At 44.7% G+C, this 13,241-nt stretch overlaps 1 protein-coding gene across 1 annotated transcript in view; it reads left to right on the forward strand.

The window, feature by feature from the left end:
- Nucleotides 1-13,241, forward strand: part of LOC126252903 (protein FAM166B-like) — a 314,722-nt gene that overhangs the window by 244,820 nt on the left and 56,661 nt on the right. Inside the window, exons 2-3 of the mRNA XM_049953879.1 lie at nt 4,169-4,244; nt 7,787-7,991. Coding sequence (XP_049809836.1) covers nt 4,169-4,244; nt 7,787-7,991 — 281 coding nt within the window. The remainder of the gene's footprint in view (nt 1-4,168; nt 4,245-7,786; nt 7,992-13,241) is intronic.

Consider the following 13,241-nt stretch of genomic DNA (forward strand, 5'->3'; position numbering starts at 1 on the left):
GAAACAGCAGCATGGGCCGATCAAGACAAGGACTTGACATTGGATCTCAGCTAATAAATCCACTGCAAACATTTCAACCCTCCTAAAGCTGCCCGAGTGGACTGTTGTGATTGTGAAGAAATGTGAAGGAACAATCCCAGCTAAACCTACCCATCAGTAGGTGAGGTCTGCCTGGTCCTGGGACTGTCGAGCATTGCAAAGGGTGCTTGTTAAAAAGTTGCATGAAATCAGTAGAAGGAATCACTCGTGAGACCCACATTGCTACCAGCTCTTCAGCTAGCACAGTGATAGTGCAGATGGAGTTAAGAAGAATGGAATACAATGGTCGTGCAGCTCCTCATAACCCACACATTTCTGTAGTCAATCTTAAGCGGCACTAGAGACGGTGTAAAAAAACGTCACAGAACAGTGCGTGACAGGAAAAAGAGTGATTTTCAGTGATGGATCGTGCTGTAACCTGTGGCAATCCAATGGAAAAAGAGTTTGGCGAATGTCTGGAGAGCGTCATCTGCTATCATGTGTAGTGGTATTATGGTACGGGGGTGCTTTTCGTGGTCAGGGTATGGTACCATTATTGCGATTAAGAAAACAATAAGTTCGGAAGGATATGAATACATTTTACAGCTTTGTGCACTGTTAAGAGACGATCATTTCTATCAATACGACAGTGTACCCTGTCATAAAGCAGCACCTGGGGGCAATAGTGTGTAGACAACATTCCTGAGATGAACTGGCCTGTCCTGCCCAGAGTCCAGTCCTGGACCCAATCAACATCTTTGGGATGTGTTGGAACTACGATCCAGACCTCAGCGTACTGCAGTACCAACTTTTCTGGTTTCGACTCTTGAAGAATGGTCTGCCATTCCTCCACATACATTCACACACCTAATTCAAATGCTCCATCAGCAGAGTTAAAGCCCTGATAAAGGCGAAGGGTGTGTCCACGGCAAATCGTTCGATTGAAATCCTCCACTGTGCCGTGGTATCGCTCTGTACACCACCTGAGGCGTCGCCTAGTACTGACTACAGCACTGTGTGGCTCAGGTGTTCGGATACTTTTGACCGGGTAGTGTACCTACTGCACTTCCCACAGGAGAAAGTGAATAGTTCCGTATTCCTGTAACTATTAGTGCCACTAGTGAACGGATACATGAATGAACAACCGTGGTATTTAGACTAACTTTCGTTTTAAATTTAACAGCGCTGGCATCACAGACTGTTTACGTAATAACCGCAATTTTAACAGTATGTTTTGAACTTCAGCCGTGAAAGGAACAATGGAGCAACATGCTAGCATTGTTTGTTTTAAATTCTATGAAAGAGCCACAGGGACTTCGAAACGATACAACCTCTTTATGGTATTGAAGCAACGAGCTGTAAAAATGTTTCCAAGGATTCGTGATGGCAGAGAGAGCACTGTAGCTAGTCCACATTCAGGAGCATCGTCGACAGTTCGTCGAAAAAATGTTTAAGTGGTTGAAATCCTTCGAAATGAAAGTTGTTCGTCTGCCAGGTTAATTTAAGACCTCGCTGAAATACCCAAAACAGTTGTGCTCCGCATTCTCACTGCAAATTTCGACAAAAGGTCTATCACTCCGTACCAAACTCACTCAGTGACAGTCAAAAAGACTGCATTCTGGAACACTGTATAGACACGAAAATATCGGCCGCGAGGGACACAGACTTCGCCTTGTAAAAGGTGATGAAACATTTTTTTTTCAATACGAGCCATTTACAGAGCGTCAGAGTTCGAAATGTAAAGTTCCAGACGGAGAGGCAGAAAGAAGTGCGCATGCAGAAAAGTCGTGTCAAACCGCTGCTCATCTTTTTCGTTGATCAAAATTAACTATCCATAAGCAGTTGGCTCCAGAAGGTCAAATGGTAATTCAGATTACTACTTCGGTGTTTTAAATCGTTAATGGGCAAGGATCGTTTGACATGAAATAAGGAATGTCATGTTTATTGCACAACAACGCACTAGCGCACAAAATTAAGGTTGCACTCGATTTTTGGCTAAAAAATATATCGTTGTGCTTGAACATTCTCCTTATTATTATTCTTCTTCTTGTTCTCCTCCTCCTCCTCCTCCTCTTCCTCCTCCTCCTTCTTCTTCTTCTCCTCCTTCTACTACTAGTACTGAAAATGGCATTGAAAGGAAAGCATTCAGACATGATTTCAGGTATCCAGAAGGCTACGGAAATGGCTCTTCAGGCAGTTTCAAAGGTTCACAATCAGAATTGTGTCGAAACATTTTTCCAGTGCTTCCAGTTTTGTATTGACTCACAAGATGCCTATTTCGAATAAAATGTCATGAAAAATAAAAATAAACGCCTCCTATTTCATTTCACATTAGTCACCTTTCCTGTTGGACAGAGTGTGTGTAATTGAGGGTGACGTCTTGATGTCTACAGAAACTTCAGGGTGTCCAGAAAATTTGCAGACGAAAATTCGTCGCAGAGTTTATTGTTTGGTTAAAGGTATCACCAATAGTTAACTTCAAAAATCTAATTTAGTAGGAACGATCTTTGTAAAGTGCGGAGCAGGAGGGCCCACGCGGTTGTTGGAGAGCAGAGCGTGAACACAAGAAAAAGTATACAACTGGCGAACGAGCCCAAAGGGAGTGTGATGTTGGACAAAAATATCGAAGCACTGTGATAAATGCATGCTGTGGTATTTGACCACGAACGGCGCCTGTGGAAATACGTTGCAAGTGTCAGTAGTAGTCAGAACGGTGTTCCATGTAGTTACGAGTGCATTTTCTTGGGGCTACGTGAAGTTAATCGTGAGCAAATTATTGGTGCTTGTGAACTGGTTGCTTCTGTAACCAAGGGAGCCGAAGTGTTTCGTGTTTAGAGGCACCATACAAAAGATTTATACCGTATACAGGGGAAGTGGGGAAAAAAATCATCCGCTACGTCACAACGTGGACGAAAGTGTGCGGTGAGTGATCGCTACAGACGCTCATTGGAAAATTTGCGACGAAAAGTAAGGGGATGACAGCTGCAAAAGTCACTGCAGAATGAATATCGCAGTCGCGAATCCTGTCAGGACTAAAACAGGAAGGGAGGCCCACAAGCTGGGAATTGCAGGGCGAGCTAGAATTAAAACATACCTGTAACAGGAAAACGTGGTGCCAAAGCCATAAAACCTCTACTCTGGAGCAATAGAACAGTCATTTGGTCGGATGAATCTTGTTTCACACTGTTTCCAACTTCTGTCCAAGTTTACGTCCTATGAGCGTGGGGGGGGGGGGGGGGGGGTTCGGTAGTTATTTAGGCAACAATGTTGTGGTAATACATGAGCCTCGTGGTTACTCTGCAAGGTCGCATTACTGCCAAGGATTCTGTGACCATTTTAGCCGATCAAGCCCATCCCATGGTACAATGTTTTGTTCCTCAGTGGTGATACTTCATTGAAAGACGACCGTATTCCCGTTTATGCAACTCGCATCGTCCTGGACTTACTTTATGAGCGCGAGGATGGACTGTCGCACTCCCTTGGCCACCAGTCACCAAATCTCAATATTATTGAGCCTTTATGGTCTAGAGAAAATGGTGCGTGATCGTCGTCGTAGTTGCCTAAACCTGCCACTGTTTAGTACGAAGAATGATACAAGATGCCCTTGAAAGCCATTCAGGACCTGTATGCACCCGTACACCAGAGACGACTGGAAGCTGTTTTGAATGCAAACTGTTTTTCTTTTACGTATTAGGTGCGGTAATGTGTTTTTGGTGTTCCCATATTTTCGTCCAACCCCTGGAAATTATTTCCAAAGCTATTACTCTCTTTCGCTTTGTTCACCACTGAAACTTCTCGCGCATTTTGCGACTGACGTGCTGCATTTACACGTACCACATCCATGATATCCTTATCATTATAATGTAGCACTGTTACATGTTATACAAACTTATCACTTGTGGCTTACAGGAACGAAGCGACAGTTTCTTTAATACCAATTTGCGTGACAAATGGTTCCCAATTTTTAGATTTCTCTGACCAATTTTCTTTCAACCTGCAGGACGTAGAGATGGTCTCTCTCTCTCTCTCTCTGTGTGTGTGTGTGTGTGTGTGTGTGTGTGTGTGTGTGTGTGTGTGTGTGTGTGTGTGTTTGGGTCACTGCCCTGCGTGCAGAACGCACTGAGGCACAGAGATTGTTTTTTTGTTTCAGGTACACCGGGCACTGCCCCACCCTCAAGTTCCGCTTCGGCAAGCGCTACGGAGCCAACACCAAGGACATCATAAAGGTGAGCCGGCGACGCGGCACCGCACCCGCGCTTCCCCTTCCTCTGACCCACTTACGCGGCCAACACTTTGTTTAGAGGAGTGTGTCTGGTCGAGGCGAAGTGCACAGTGGAACAACGCAGGCCAGGAGCTTTGGGTTTAGGCCTTAGCACGTCATCCAGGCCTAAGGTTTCAATTGGACGTCGGAACTCAGCTGAGGGCAGTAATCGATTGATTCCTTCCCAAATGTCACGATATATGAACTCTCTCTAAGCAGATCTTGGCTATTGCTCCGTATCTTGTGACAATACTGTTGAGACCCTAAAGATAAACATAATAGTTTTGCTTGCCACTATACTCTGTATCAGGTGATTTGGCTCCCCCTCCCTGTGGGTTTTATCCAATCCATAATGCCTTCAGATACCACTCGCATTATTTTCATATTCTCTCGCTCAATACATGCGAACTGTTAGTTCTAAAAAAAATGAACAGGATCTTTTTGTAGGAAATTCAATGTAGTTAAATTTTGTACTGCGATACGTTTTCGCTAGAAGCCCAAGTTTTCGAATTACACAAGAATAACGTAAAAAATTCACCTTCAGACTCTTTTTTCTTGAATAACTCGAAGACCGTTGTCTCCAACGAAAACGTGTCCTATTATAAAATTTAACTACATTAAATTTCCTACAAAAAGAACCTGCTCATTTTTCTTTGGGATTAATATTTTGTGCATAATGAGCGACAGAATATGAAAATGTCGTGCGTGGTTTTTGAAGGCGTTACAGGTTGCGTAAAACCCATAGACAGGAGCAGCTGAATCACTCTGTGTACTATATATTGCTTTGAACGCTGAATGCGTCGGATTATTTCTTATACTAATATAAACTGTCAATACGATCGTTTGCGAACTAGCTATAGCTTACAAATTTTGCGAAATAATGCGTTCGTGTGTATACAGATGTCCAACTGCACCTCCGCTTCACCACCACCATCACCACCACCACCACCACCATGCCGTCTGCGCAGATACGGACAACTTTTATTTGCACTCTACGTAACTTTATTTTTTTTTTCAAGGTGATTATTAAAACGTTAAGTTTACCGTCCGTAGAACTCGTGATGAGAGTGTGAAAGTAAATCAGAGATCTGGGCTCACGGAAACGTACTAACAGTCTTTCTTCCCGCGAACGGAACTGGAAAAAAGAGGGAGTGACAGCCGTGTAAGAGATGCCATCCATAACACAGTGTACGGTGTAAGCATACGCGTGCGAAAGAGGGGTGGGGTGGGGGGGGGGGAAGGGAGAAGGGGAGCAACGGCGGTAAGAGGAAGAACTTATTCCCTCTGGGAATGTGGGGTTCAGAATTCACAAACAGGCTGTCCACCTGAAATTATACCTTTCTTTTGACGCGGCGGTGATTTGGGCGTTGTTCCGCATTAAAGACTGATGTAGAGATTCACGGACAATAGCGAAAATGTAGTTCCCGAGCTATTCTCGGTCCCTTGCACATACAGTTATTATGGAACTCCAGATAAGGAAAATTCCAACACGCTGGCATAATTCCTGATCCGTTCCCAACTTCAACAAGAATACCCTGGCACTCAGCTGCCAACTTGATCACAATAATAGATGACCCATTTTTATGTGGTCGAAAAACACCCGTCAAAGCTTGGTGATGCCACATTTTTGTATAACAGCACAAAGTATGCAGTGGGTTCTGAAGCACACGATCTTACTATACCTGCAGGTGTTTTCAGTGAAAAACGCAGACGCAACACCTGAAGAGAGCAAAGAGGCAAAAAGCGTGAGAAAATAAGGTCGAAAAATCTCAAAGAAATGTGACTTTAAACTAAAAGGGGTGCAACACAAAGCAAAATAGTCATAAAATTAAGATTTCAGCTGTCCACTGCACAATAACATGTCAGATTGGGGGAGGTGGGAAAGGGGGGCGGGGTTAACCTTCGTTGAGTTATATAGGCTGTTTAGAGTCAATGGTACACAGGAACCACTCGTAATTGTTTTGAGAGGTTCCCCATTCATCTCGTCCAATGCTGCGTTACACTTTATGCTAACAATCCAAAACATGTAACTCTGGAAAAAATTTTATTAATCTTTAATTAAGCCCCTTAATTTTGAAGAAAGAGAAGTGATACAAATGCAATAAATTCGTTAACGTCACCAGTTGTTTATAAACAAACAGTGCTATATGTGGCATACGTTGAATAAGCGTTTTTAAGGTTTATATCCTGCTTCTTCACTCTGATAAGTATTAATCAGTGAAATTTTTGCTGCTTATTTTTGTTAGTAATAAACAGAAATTTCTCCAGCTTTCAGATATAAAAGAGATTCTAGAATCTTGCCGCCCTCCCTCTTTTGCATTAATTTCTGCAGACGCCCATAGGTGTAAAATATACAGAGTAGTCAGAGTTTGAAAAACTTGTAATTATGTTACAGGGTAGACTGTGCTGAGAAGTAATTGTTGAGAAAAAAATTCTGTATATTGTGCAGTTTCAGAGTTCAAATATTGTATCGCTGTCTTGTTTGGTTTTATGAAACCAAACGAACAACACGTTTGGTGACAACGTCTATGGCGGAGTGCTTGAATTTGCGCGCACGACGGCCTGACTGGGCAACTCCAATTCTAATTAACACGGAGCCGGCGCGACGTATCAGAATTTTTTTCTGAATAATTATTTTTCAGCACAAACAGCCCTAGACAACCTTACTAAAAACACTGTCCGAACAGGTCTTGAAGGCCCAACGGGACCAACCGACCACCGTGTCATCCTCAGCCCTTAGGCGTGACCGGATGCTGATACGGAGGGGAATGTGGTCAGCACACCACTCCCACAGCCATTGTCAGTTTTCGTGACCGGTGTCGCTCCTTCTCAATGGTGTAGCTCCTCAATTGGGCTCCTAAGGGCTGAGAGCACCCCACATAGCGAAAGTACTGTGCAGACCAAGACAGCGACCCATCCAGGTCTGACAATGCTTTCCGGTGATCTCACGGGAACCGTGTTACTACTGCGGCAACACCGTTACAAGCATTTCAGCTTGTTTCTGACCACCCTGTAGGTGTGGGTGTGAACGTAGGTGTGGGTGTGAACGTAGGTGTGGGTGTGAACGTAGGTGTGGGTGTGAACGTAGGTGTGGGTGTGAACGTAGGTGTGGGTGTGAACGTAGGTGTGGGTGTGAACGTAGGTGTGGGTGTGAACGTAGGTGTGGGTGTGAACGTAGGTGTGGGTGTGAACGTAGGTGTGGGTGTGAACGTAGGTGTGGGTGTGAACGTAGGTGTGGGTGTGAACGTAGGTGTGGGTGTGAACGTAGGTGTGGGTGTGAACGTAGGTGTGGGTGTGAACGTAGGTGTGGGTGTGAACGTAGGTGTGGGTGTGAACGTAGGTGTGGGTGTGAACGTAGGTGTGGGTGTGAACGTAGGTGTGGGTGTGAACGTAGGTGTGGGTGTGAACGTAGGTGTGGGTGTTTTCTCATGTGCCCACAAATGAGTACTCAGATGGACTTGAGACATGCCACGGGTTGACACAGGTGTGGGTGTTTCTGTGGCCCAGGAGATGAAGGAGAAGGGCGTCTCGCTGAGGCACGCTCCTTACCACCAAAGGGAGCCCGCGAGCCTGCAGAACGGCACCAACGGCCGCCACAGCCCGAGTCCCGGCCCGGAGGCGACAGGCGCCGGGGTCCGCGAGCAGGGCCAGACGCGCGACCTGGCGCTGGACGTCAAGCACCGGCCGCGCCGCTACATCCTCGGCTACACAGGTAACTACGCTGCCTCACCACATCACGCCAGACTGCTCTGCCAAACTGTCCATCTAACTGTGTACCTGTCAAGCATTCAAATACACCCAAGCGCCAAAGAAACTGGTGTAGGCATGCGTATTTAGATAGAGATATGTAAACTCGCAGAATACGGCGCCGCGGTCGGCAACGCCTATAAGACAAGAAGTGTTTGTCGCAGTTGTTAGGTCGGTTACTGCTGCTACAATGGCAGACGTGGTGTTCTAGTCGGTGCACGAGCGATGGGACACAGCATCTGAGATAGCGATGAAGTGGGGATTTTCCAGTACGACCATTTAACGAGTGTACCGTAAATATTAGAAATCCTATGAAACATAAAATCGCTGCGGCCGGAAAAAGATCCTGGAAGAACGGGACCAACGACGACTGAAGAGAAATGTTCAACTTGACGGAAGTGCAACCCTTCCGCAAATTGCTGCAGATGCCAATGATGGGCCATCAACGTCAGCGTGCGAACTATTCAATGAAACATCATCGATATGGGCTTTCGGAGCCTAAAGCCCGCTCGTGTACCACTGATGACTGCACGACACACAGCTTAATGCCTCGCCTGGGCCGTCAACACCGACATTGGACTGCAGAGTCTGGTTTCAGATTGTATCGAGCGGATGGACGTGTACTGGTATGGGGACAACCTCACGAATCAAGGGACCCTGCATGTCCGCAGAGGACTGTTCAAGCTAGTGGAGGTTCTGTAATGGTGTGGGGTGTGTGCAGTTGGAGTGTGGGACCTCTGATACGTCTACATATGACTCCGACAGGTGACATGTACGTAAGCATCCTGTCTGATCACCTGAATATGTTCATGTCCATTGTGCATTTCGACGGACTTGAGCAATTCCAGCATGACAATGCGACACCCCATACGTCCAGAAATGCCACCAAACTCCCCAGACATGAATATATCTGGGATGCCTTGCAACGTGCTGTTCATAAGAGATCTCCACCCTCTCGCACTCTCACGAATTTATGGACAGCCCTTCAGGATTCATGGTGTCAGTTCCCTCCAGCACTACTTCAGACGTTAGTAGAAACCATGCCACGTCGTGATGCGGTACTTCTGCGTGCTCCCGCTCCCCTACACGAGATTAGACACGTGTACCAGTTTCTTTGCTCTTCAGCGTATTTTATACATTGTAATTTTTTCTTACGTAGAAGTTTATAGACTTCCTCATGCATAGCTGATTGATTTCAGAATACACTTTCCACCATCAAATTTATCTGCACACAATATAATCATTACCGAGCGTCGTGGCGCAGTGGTTAGCACACTGGACTCGCATTCGGGAGGACGACGGTTCATACTCGCATCCGGCCATCCTGATTTAGGTTTTCTGTTATTTCCCTAAATCACTCCAGGCAAATGCAGGGATGTTTCCTTTCTAACGGCACGCTAGACTTCCTTCCCCACACTTCCCTTATACAATGGGACCGATGACCTCGCTGTTTGGTCCCCTCCCCCAAATCAACCAACCAACGAAATCATCAGGCACCAAAATCTTTCTGATATTTAACAACAAGATATAAAGCCGGAAACCTTATGCAAAGATGACATATCGGTACCATGTGTGCTATATACAGGATGTTAGACTATCATTAAGTACGCCAGCGGAAAAAACTATCGGAGCACAAAAATTGCGAATATGTTACCGTTTATTTAAAAGGCTCTGAAAAGTGGGGTTCTTTCCTCAGCACCTTTAAAAAATCTTCCCAAAAATTTTGGCATGTGAACACATTCGCGCTGTTTAACGTACGACCCTCCTTTCACTCTCACAAACTTTCTTGCCTGTAACTCGCTCACATCCACTAGTGCACAGCTGTGAATCCCTCATACCCATAAACTCCCAGTTGCCCTTTCTCACGCACTCGTTAAATCAAACTCATTGTCACTCTCTCTTTGTGTCTGTCACTGTCTCCTGTCTCACTCCCCTTTTTGTCTTAGTACTGCTGCTGGTGTCTGCGCTCTCTCTCTCTCTCTCTCTCTCTCTCTCTCTCTCTCTTCCTCGTTGTCACTGTCGCCGATTCTGTTTCTCATTATCACTGGCTCTTACACATTTAGACTTTCTCCGTCTCTTTAGTCCTCTGTTATTGGCATGTCTACTTCACACTGTTCCTAGCATTATTGTCACTGTCGACTATGTTTCGCTGCCACTGTGTCCCTCTTTCCCTCACACTGCTATTGTCTCCTTCGCTCTTTCTATACCACAATTACTGTCTACTACATTCCAGTATTCATTACTACACAGTTTCTTTCCTGCGCCCACTGTCTCCTCCTCTCTCAGCATGAAAAAGCTCGAATATGTTCACATGACAATTTTTAGGAACATTTTTTAGAGATTCTGAGAAAGGTAGAATGAGGCAGCTGGTATCCCATTTTTCAGTCAGTCTTCTAAACAAGAGCCCATCCGCCTTTTTTTGTACTCCGACAGGAACATTTTTCTATTGGTTCCCTTCACTTCCCTGCCGTAGCAGAGCAGGTCATTCATGTGAAAAAACTTTATGGGTCAGTAAAATTTTGGTATTTTACATATGTGAAACTGAAATAACTCAAAACTAATTTTACACCAGAGACTGGATTTTACGTGAACAAAACTTTTGTGTTTCAGTAGTAAAACATAGGGTTCCCACAACCTTTCTGATTAAGTCACTTCACAGCATATTTATCTTTGCTACGTCACTTCACAGCATATTTACCTTTGCTACGTCACTTTATAAACTATTTTTTCCTCACACCGGATTTTACCTGTGTATTTTACTTGTACAAGCAGGATAACTTCGGACTTCAGTACCTCGCAAACGGATAAAATTTTCAAGGCTGTTAGAGATAGAGAGCTTAAGAATATATGGAAAAAATTTCGTCCATTTGCTATCTATAACCCTCTTGGAATCCAGGGCTCGGTTTTGGTACGAAAAAATGGTAAAACCCTTTTTAGCTTTTTCTAAGAAACCGCTCATGAACTAGTAGTGGTTTCATAAGCCCTTTAGGGCCCACTGTAGACCACATCAAATGCAAAAATAACTGACAGATTTGCTCCATTTGCATAAGCAAGAGGAAGTTCGTAATATTACATACTTCGACCCTGTATTATATGGCAGTGACGCAAAGACGATCCGTCTGTTGGATATACTAATGATTCCTGGCCCAAAGGCTATGCAAAACACTTGGCCCTACCTTTCTATCATCAGTAGAACCAAGGTATGATCCCCGGAAGAATCCAGTTTTTATGCGCGGCGTTTTGAAACATACTAGGTAGCACATGCTCTCGCATGCGTGCCGACACAAATGGGGCGAGTAGAAGACATTCAAACAAGCAAATAATCCTAGGAAATAGTCCAGAAACCACTGGTATCCCCGATACGACGTAGGCACAAGAGCCATTATGCCAGTGTTATAACATTGTCTGAAGCTACATTTGTTTCGAAATACCGCAAGTAGGGCGTAATTTGCGAAGTAACATCCTCGTTTAATATTATCATTCCGGGTGCCTGAGAACTGGTAAATAGCCTTTAAAAAAGTGTATCGGTACCATGACCTTCTAATCCTCCCACTAGAAAACGTTAGACTGTGTGTGCGACTTCGGTGTATTCCAGCGCTGTTGACAGTGCCGATGAACTCTGTGAAAAAAAGTTTGTGTCGCACAGTGCACTCCGAACACAGCTCGGATTTTTGTACGTATGTGAGCATCGACGAGGAGACGTGCTGAAGCCAACCTTCACACGAACTGTGGCCAGGTGGAATATTTGTTGTAATCTGCTTGTCCTCAAGGGCATGCCTCTCGTTTGGATCCGCGGGGACTCATGAAAGGTGTATACGCAGTCCTAATAGGTCATATCGGACCTATGTTCATGATGCTTATTTGCTTGTTTCATCGTCCTCCACTCGCCCTCTTTCGCAGTAGTTAAACACTCTTTATATCAAAAAGTATAAATTTATCACCATGGTTTGGATACAAAATGGATCTAGAATCCATGAGAAGCATCAGAACGTAAATGGCAAATACCTAACACTTATCAATAATTTGACACACCAAATAACTAAACTACATGGATAGAAAGTCAGTTTTTTTAAATGTTTTAAAACTACATCTATACTCCGCAAGCCACTCGTAAGGTGCATGGCCGGAGTTATCCTGTACCACTACTAGTATTTCCTTTTCTGCTCCACTCCGTAAGAACTCTAATCTCTCTGATCTTATCTTCGTGGTCCTTGCGCGAAATGAACGTTGGCGGCAGCAGAATCGTTTTGCAGTCAACCTTGGATACCAGTTCTCTAAGTCTTTTTAATGGCGCTCCTCGAAAAGAATGTTGCCTTCTCTACACGATTTCCTATTTGAGTTCCCGAAACACCTCCATGATACTTGCATGTTGTTCTACCGGTAACAAATATAGCAACCCGCTTCTGAATTGCTTTGATGACTTGCTTTAACCTGACGTGGTGCAGATCGCAAACACTCAACAGTACTCAACAATGGGACGCACTCGTGCACTATATGCGGTCTCCTTTACAGATGAACCACGCTTCCTAAAATTCCCACAATAAACCGACCATTCACCTTCCCTACTACAATTCTTACAAGCTCGTTGCACTTCATAGTGCTTGTCAACATTATGCCTAGCTATTTAATCGACGTGACTGTGTCAAGCAGCACATAACTAATGCTGTACCCAAACGTTACGGGTTTATTTTTCCTACTCATCTGGATTAACTTACACTTTTCTACATTCAAATCTAGCTGCCATTCATCACAACTGCAAGAAATTTTGTCTATATTTGTGTCTTTTTCTGACGTGCAATGAGCGCAAAGTAAGCAAATTCAAAAAAAATCTCTAGTGTAAGTTCAATTTCGGAAATGATAGAAAACGATGACTCGGCGGCAGACTTAGTATAACGTTTTATTCGTGAAGGGGGCTTTTACCACTCTTTAAAGGGGGGGGGGGGAGAGGGGGGGCGCATTTAACCTTACCGGGCCATTGAGGGGTTCCCTCCTCTACCCTGCATGGGCTTCGGCTGTCTGGGCTTGGTGGTCCAACCTGATCCTTTTAATACAGGGTGGACCCCTCCACGCACACGTCTGCAAGATGGCCAACACAAAAGGTCCACTGCCATATCTTCATGCTGGTTACTTTTCACTAAATTAGGCTTCACAGGATGCGGGTACTGCTATGTTTGCATACGTATGGTTATGATAAACCACTAATACGCACTCATCT

The sequence above is a fragment of the Schistocerca nitens genome, chromosome 4 (assembly GCF_023898315.1).
Source record: "Schistocerca nitens isolate TAMUIC-IGC-003100 chromosome 4, iqSchNite1.1, whole genome shotgun sequence".
In the NCBI taxonomy this organism is placed as follows: Eukaryota; Metazoa; Arthropoda; class Insecta; order Orthoptera; family Acrididae; genus Schistocerca; species Schistocerca nitens.